The following is a 7,936-nucleotide window of genomic DNA, read 5'->3' as shown; positions in this document are numbered from 1 at the left end:
GAGGAATCGAACCCAGGGCCTCATGCATGCAAGGCAAGTACTCTGCCACTGAGCCAACTTCCCAGCCCCAGCAGACTTTTCTTGAACCTATTCATGGTGCTAATTTTCAAGGATATGAAGTCTTGACATAGACTTGCCCTCAAGGGGCTTATAATTTGGTTAGGGAACCATGCTACCTATATAAAAATTCTAGGAGGTGTTAAATTTTGAAGACATGGGGCAGATGGTGAGTGCATCAGAAAACATTCTGAGTTTTGTTTGTCCTTTTGTAACCATCAAGGTGGCTTCTGGATGATGTTGATGAGACAATGTGTAGATATGGGAAAGAGTGTATACAGAATTAGGGGAAAGGAGTCATGTGGGAATATGTAATTAATTTTTATACTTTCCCCAGTAAACCATAGACCCTTTTTATGATGTCATGAGGGATTCCTTAATTTTGCAGCTGCTTCCTGATTACGTCAGAGAGGAGCCTCTCACCCCACAGCCTGGAACTGCACTCCTACAAGAATTGGAAACAAATGAAGTGCTGAATATCTAATGGCTTCCACAGGGATAGCCAGTTCAGACTTCCCAGACTTCCTCATGCAAGGTCTTCCTCAAGTATTTCTGACCCCCTGAAGTGTCTTTGTTCTGGAAAGACAGAACTTGGCCCAGCGCCAAGCTGGTGGAGCCTGGGGACTTTTTGATATATACCTCCCTGTCTCCAGGTGTTCTGCAATCCTTTCCTGGATCTCTTTTTGGTGGAAGTTAGTTGCCTTTCTTGAGTCTCAGGATCCTCTAGAATCTAGTGAGAGTATCAGTGACAGTCTTGACTGTTCCAACAGTCATCATCTCTTCCTTCCTTCACTTACCAACATCATTTCTACATTCTCTTCCTCTTTCTGAAGCATTTTTTCTAATATGCATTTCACTGACTTGACATTATAAAGTTTATGAAATGTTCTATGTATATTTTCTCTTAATTTAAACAAGTTCGTACCCTCTTAACTTTCCAACTGATCTCCCTCTCTATTACTTTTTTCTAACTACTTTAACCTGTTCTAAATGTTTTAACTAGGTTAATCCTAAAATACCATTGTGTCATTCAGAAACTTTGAGTGAGTGCTCCCTTACTGTCTGTTGAAGCAAGTCCATGTTCTTTATTCAGCATTACAGGCCCTGAACATTGTAGCCCCAGTTATACAAGAGGGCCGCAAGTAACTCAAATCCTTCCTGCCTTCACCAGTTCTGCTAATGTTCATGTCTTACAGCTCAGCTCAGAAATAGTCTTTTTCATACTAGCTGAAATGATTTTCTATTCTCCCATGGAAAAAAGAATCTTATTTCCATTTTCCCTATAACATGTGATACGTTGCTTGAGTTGTAGTTCCTTGAGTTTCTATGTATTCTTATACACAGAACTCTTATTTTCTGTGTGTGTGTGTGTGTGCGTGCGTGCGTGCGTGCGTGCACATGCTGTGTGCGTGCGTGTGCACGTGCTGGTAACTGGGCTTGAACAGCTAAGGAACTCATTCTTGTTTGGCTTTTTTGCTCAAGGCTCTTGCTCTCCTACTTGAATTATACCTCCATTTATGGTTTTTTGGTTAAGTAGAGATAAGAGTTTGGGCTGGCTTCAAACCATGATCCTCAGATCTCAGCCTCCTGAGTAGCCAGGATTACAAGCATGAGCCACCAGCGCCCAGCTCCTAGTTTCAGTATCCCACAATTGGATATCCAAATAAATTTTTTTTGATTAATGAGCGAGATCACTTTTATAGAAAGTTTAACTTTGTTCTGACCTTATATCTCCCCACTTTTAGAAGAGTGGTAGAAAAAGCTATGGAGTATTGCAGTCCTGGAAGATCCAATTTTTTTTTTCCAGTCCTGGGGCCTGGGTACTGTCCCTGAGCTGCTTTTTGCTCAAGGCTAGCACTCTACCCCTTGAGCCACAGCACCACTTCCAGCTTTTTTTTTTTTTTGTCATGGAGCTTGAACTCTAGGCCTGGGTGCTGTCCCTGAGCTCTTCAGCTCAAGGCAAGCACTCCACCACTTGAGCCACAGTGCCACTTCCTTTTTTCTGGTGTTTAATTGGAGATAAGAGTCTCATAGACTTTCTTGTCCATGCTGGCTTTTGAACCTCAATCCTCAGATACAAGCCTCCTGAGTAGCTAGGATTACAGATGTGAGCCACCAGTGCCCGGAGCTTCTTGTGAAGAAGCTTCTTCTACTAAAGAATCGAACTTACATGCTAGTCAAGCACTCTGCCACTAAGCCACATTCCCAAACCAAGATTTAATTTTATTATTTATTTATTTATTTATTTTGTGGTGTACTTGGACTTGAACAGCTCAGGGCCTCACTCTTTTGTTTGGCTTTTTTTTGCTCAAGACTAGTGTTCTGCTACTTGAGCTATACCTTCACTTGTGGCTTTTTGCTCTTTAATTAGGGATAAAAGAATTTGGGCTGGCTTTGAACCATGATCTCAGCCTCTTGAGTAGTTAGGATTAGGAGCATGAGATAACAGAACCCAGCTCCTAGTTTTAGTATCCCAAAATTGAATACCTAAATAATTTTTTTGGGGGGGGATCGGTCATGGGGCCTGAACTCTGGGCCTGAGGGCTGTCCCTGAGCCCTTCAGCTGAAGGCTAGCGCTCTACCCCTTGTGCCACAGTGCCATTTCTGGCTTTTTCTGCTTATGGGGTGCTGAGGAATCGAACCCAGGGCCTCATGCATGCAAGGCAAGCACTCTACCACTAAGCCACTTTCCCAGCCCCCAAATAATTTTTTTAATTAATGAGAGAAATAATTTTTTAGGAGGTTTATTCTGCTTTTATACCTCCCTACTTCCAGAAGAATGGTAGAGTAAGCTAAAGTATTACAGTCCTGGAAGATCCAAAGGGACCAGCAGATACAACAGTGAAAGCTCCTAAGAAGGAGAGACTACTTTCCCAGTCTCTCTTCAGGGATATATCATGGCTTACCTTATGCCTAATTGTTTTATCATAGTGCCGGGGTACTTTGCTTGGGTGTATCAGTGCTTGATTTTTATGACTTAGTCATTTTATTCCTTAGGGAATAAAATGGTGCCCAGAAGGCATGAACAGCTCTGATTTTGCTCTGAAATTTTGTTGTTGTCAACAGCAACAGAGAACTCTGGCTCTAGTTCTCACTGCCCACTTCCTATAGACAAGAATTCTTGGATGGGCTGCTTAGGAACTGTGCCAATCCTATGTCTGTCTGGTGACTGACTCGTGAGAAAGTAGCCTGATAGCTGAAAGATAGAGAGCCAACAAATCACCCCCAGGTGATTTGGTGTTAGTTGGAGGTGACTGACCATTTATTTTCTCTCTTTGAAAGGAGACACAGTGGTCATCTTCCCTGAATTTTTCTTTAACTATTAGTGAAATAGCAAAGCAGATAGTTGGTTTTCTGTGGTAGAATGGCTAATGGAACCTAGGGCCCTCTGAATCTTTCCCCCTGCCATCAGGGTTGCAGATTATGTGTTACTTATCCTATGTCTGCCCTTCATTATTCTCATCCTTTTGCCAGGAAGCTGGCTGTGTGCACCAAGAGAGCTCTACTAATTTCATTGCTGCCAGGTTTTTCTGTGACTAGCCAAACCCCAGCCCACTGATACAGTTTTTCTCCAAATCACTCCCTTATAAAAACTTGATACTATGTCCCAGAGTTGATCAGGAGCAAGGGTTTGAATCACTATTTCTTGGCTGGGATTAGAGACCAAGGCAGGTGAGCCTGCCTCCACTTATCCCCTCTCCCCCTCCAATCCCTCCCTACCCCTCCTGCCTCACTCTCATTTCCTGCAGGAGGATGCTTTGCCATCCTGGAGCCATCAGGCACAGCTTTGCTTTGGCAGCACCATTGCACACACACTGGTGGGAGAAGGGACATGTTTATCACTTTTCCTGGAGATTATCTGTTTAAGCACTTCTCTGACAGTTACAATAACAAGGGCAGTGTGTTGTGTTTCCCAGCAGAAGGACACTTGCTGTTGAAAGATGTATAGCACTAATTAGAAATACATAACATCCGGCCACATGGCAGCCTTCTCCCGGCCGCTCCATTTCCTGATTTCATACAACTTTGACGACAGTTGGTTTATGTTTTCCATGAATATGTTCTCAGAAAAATGAGAAACTCTCCCTGTTACACAGGGGCAAGAAGGATACTTCTGCCTGAGCAGGTAGTTAGCCTGGGGAATACTTGGAGGTGTGGTCATTTGCCCACATGTGGAAAGAAGCAAAACCAAGTTCAGACCTCAGGTGACTTTATTGGTAAGAAATAATTCCATCTGACATTCTTAGCCAAAACCATCCCCCTAAACCCTTGAGCAAGGCTGCTTTTGGAAAGAAGGGGAAAGGCTATTTCACAATGTTAATGAGTTCCTCAGCTCATGTCAGGCTCCTGCTACCTGACACAAAGCCAGAGGAACCCAGGCAAATACCAAGATAAACAATGCCTTTTCCTCCCCACCCTACATCACTTATTTGCCTGACCCAGCCTAACTCCAGGGATACATACGGACATTTTTTTCAGACTAGGTCCAGTTTCCTAAGTCTGGCCCCAAAGTGGGTGGACTCTGGTAATCTAGATGACTTTTTCCCACCTTAAAAGAGAGAAAATAATCTCAAGAATATTCCTGAGTGTGTATCTATAACTTCTATCCCACAGAAGCCTATGAAAGGCCAAGAGCATCCTCTGAAAATACCATGCATTTAATACATTTTTTATTTGAAATACATTTAAATCCAAGTTGCCATAGTTCCTTGAGTAAAAAAAAAATTCCCTTCAGCTAACTACATAGTCCTTTGGTTATGGAAACCATGATTTATTTGTGGCTGTACCACAGTACCAAGCACAGTATTGATGCTCTGTGTGCTTATTGTACTATTGAACCAGGGAGAAGAACAAGCGATTCAGAAAGTGCTACAGATAGCATCGTCAGTCCAAGGCTGACCAAGACCCAGACATTCTGGGGTAGCTTGTGAGATGTCTGCCTGCTTGATTAGAGCTTCCTGGTTTGTATCTCTCTATTAGTTGGGCCAGACACTTGAGCAGACAGTGCCCTTGGACCCTACCCTAAGAGGATGTTAAAATGAAGCAACTGAGGTGACATAAATATGCAAAATAGCTATGAAGCTGTCTCCTAGCTACTTCTCTGAGTTATTAGTTGATCCTTCTCAGACCTATACCAAAGAGGTTCCTATTTTTGCTACCCTACTTGGTCCCACACCTTATTGTAGGAACTACACCAGATTCCCCAGAGGCCATGGATACACTTAAGCAATCCATGTTCCTTATGCTCCCAGCTTGAACTCTGAAAGACAGTTTAGTTTGATTACTGTTCATCATAAAAATAGGAATGTTTGGGGCTGGGAAGTATGGCTCAGTGGTAGAGCGCTTGCCTTGCATGCATGAGGCCCTGGGTTCGATTCCTCAGCACTACATAAGCAGAAAAAGTCGGAAGTGGTGCTGTGGCTCAAGTGGTAGAGCGCTAGCCTTGAGCTGAAGAGCTGAGGGACAGCGCCCCAGGCCCAGAGTTCAGGCCCCACAACTGGACCAAAAAAACAAAAAACAAAAAATAGGAATGTTTGGTCAAAGTAAGTTCTCACTGCCCCATCTTACTCTTACCCAGGCTTTTGAGAGTTCCTTGCTGTATCTAGTCTCTTGGAGCAAAGATATCCCCTTCTGTCTCTGACAGCTTTCTCTGTGTAATCTCATTTTAGACATCTTCTACCTAAAATGCACAGACAATGAGGAGGTGCTGATACAGTTAGAGAGGTGGCAAGATTTGGTCTCTACTTGTCCTATCTCAGTTTTCTGTGTTCTGGATTTATTCTCTATTCAACCTGATTGCAAATTAAGAGTTAGGCTGATAGATTAGCTGGGGTTGAACAGACAGTGTTGCATAGATGGTGCTGCTACCTGTAGCTGTGCGGGAAAGGAAGACATTAGAAATTTTCCTTGGGACAACTTACACATCTCCCCTTTCCTGCTGATATCCATCTATTCTTGGTTGCTTGTTTTCTGTCTCTTTAACAGAAGTTAGTGCCTTACCAGTGTGATGATATGTTCTAATCTCATGGATTCTTATCACTTTCCCACTACCTGCCACAGTTGAATTGGGAAGTTAGAAGGTGACATTTGGAACCAGTGGGCAGCTTGAAGCCTGGCCACAATAGAAAAATTGCTCCATTAATGCTATTCACATGTTGGACTATCCTGAGCAGCAGGCTGCTCCTCACTTCCAGGGCTTTACTGTAAGGAATAGTTGTATAGTATCTCCTGAAGTAACAACTTCAGTTGGGCTCATTGAGAAGACCAGCAAGCTGACAGAGGTTGAAATGCATGTAAGGACCAAGATCAAACCTGTGGCTAATTATCCTTTTAACACTTGGAAATTCTGAGTTCTCCAGTGTTACAGAGGAAACTAACAAATTAGCTGCTGCCAAAACTAATGAGGTTGACCCCTGTATTCATCTCTTATGAGTGTTGGGTATCTCCTCCCCTGAGGCTACCAGTTGGACTGCTGCCTTGTTTCTTAACCAGTTCCCTTCAAGTCTGGATGAAATGGCTGTTGGGGAAGCCATTGACACTGAATCAGAGCAAGCAGGAATGTGTGTGTTACATTGTTCCCTTCAAAGACCAACTCTACCCACTGACAAGACTGACTCTTTTCAGTGTCCTGAAGCCTGAAGGAAGTTAGCCAGGCTGAAAAAGTAGGGATGGAGGGTGCTGGTATTGGGAGCCAGGTTTATTATTTTTGCCATTAGGAAAAATGAACACTAACATCGATTAAAGTGTATATTATGTGCCAAGCACTATATAATTATCTATTACAGGTGGCTCACACCTGTAATCCAAGCTACTCAGGAGGCTGAGATCTGAAGATCACAGTTCAAAGCTAGGAAAGTCCATGTGATGCTTATCACCAATTAACTACTAGAAAACTAGAAGTGGCACTGTGGCTCATAGTGGTAGAATGCTATCCTTGAGTAAAAGATCTCAGAGACAGTACCCAGGCCCTGAGTTCAAACCCCCTGACCACCACCAACAACAGCAAAAAATATTAATTTTGTTACTGTAGTTTTATTAATAGCTAAACCCAGAGACTCTGCAGCTCTAGCTCACCTTGCCTACTCTGAGCAATGGGTCCTGGGAAAGTAATATAGAACAGAATTTCTCACAAGTGATCCTTAAAGTTATTGAACATTTATCCATACACGAGGCATACTGGTGAGTATTTTACCTATATTATTTTACTTAGCCTTATAGCCCTCCTTCAAGAGAGAGAATTATTTCTATCCATAGTCTTAGATGAAAAAAAGGAAGCTCAATAATGTGTCCAAGGAGGTACACATCATAAGATGTGAAAGTAATCATGGGCTCCCTGGTGTAATGAAGTTTCTTTTGCTTCTCCTTAGACTGCTTCTCAGAGGAGTGTCGTTCTGTGATCCAGGAGCAAGCTGCAGCCCTGGGCCTGGCCATGTTTTCTCTACTGGTACGGCGCTGCACCTGCTTACTTAAGGAATCTGCCAAAGGTAAGCAGGATGGCCCCTGACTAGTTGACTTTCCAGCTGCTCTGCCCTATCAAAATGAGCCTTAAAGTGCCAAGCTGCTTTCTCAGTGTCTTTCTTGTACTCTGCAGTCTTCCTCCTCCCACCTTGCCTTTTGCCATTTAACTAGTTCCATTTCTTTGCTATCTGATGAGCTCATAGGTCCTCTTTCTTGTGGATCTGTTCCCCCCTCCCCGCCCCTGCCCTCTGTTATGATTTACACTGTACCTAAGATTTACTGTGTGGTTTTTATTTTTATTATTTTTTTTTTTGGGTCCGGTCGTGGGGCCTGAACTCTGGGCCTGGGCACTGTCCCTCAGCTCTTCAGCTCAAGGCTAGCGCTCTACCACTTGAGTGACAGTGCCACTTCCGGCTTTTTT

The 7,936-nt window shown here is 43.3% G+C and overlaps 1 protein-coding gene across 1 annotated transcript in view; it reads left to right on the top strand.

Moving 5' to 3' along the window:
• Positions 1-7,936, top strand: part of Smg6 (SMG6 nonsense mediated mRNA decay factor) — a 255,941-nt gene that overhangs the window by 114,952 nt on the left and 133,053 nt on the right. Inside the window, exon 7 of the mRNA XM_013016534.1 lies at positions 7,425-7,541. Coding sequence (XP_012871988.1) covers positions 7,425-7,541 — 117 coding nt within the window. The remainder of the gene's footprint in view (positions 1-7,424; positions 7,542-7,936) is intronic.

This window comes from Dipodomys ordii, unplaced genomic scaffold (genome assembly GCF_000151885.1).
Source record: "Dipodomys ordii isolate 6190 unplaced genomic scaffold, Dord_2.0 Scaffold31, whole genome shotgun sequence".
In the NCBI taxonomy this organism is placed as follows: Eukaryota; Metazoa; Chordata; class Mammalia; order Rodentia; family Heteromyidae; genus Dipodomys; species Dipodomys ordii.
The sequence above is the reverse complement of the archived record's forward strand: the minus strand, read 5'-3'. Positions and strand labels throughout refer to the sequence as shown.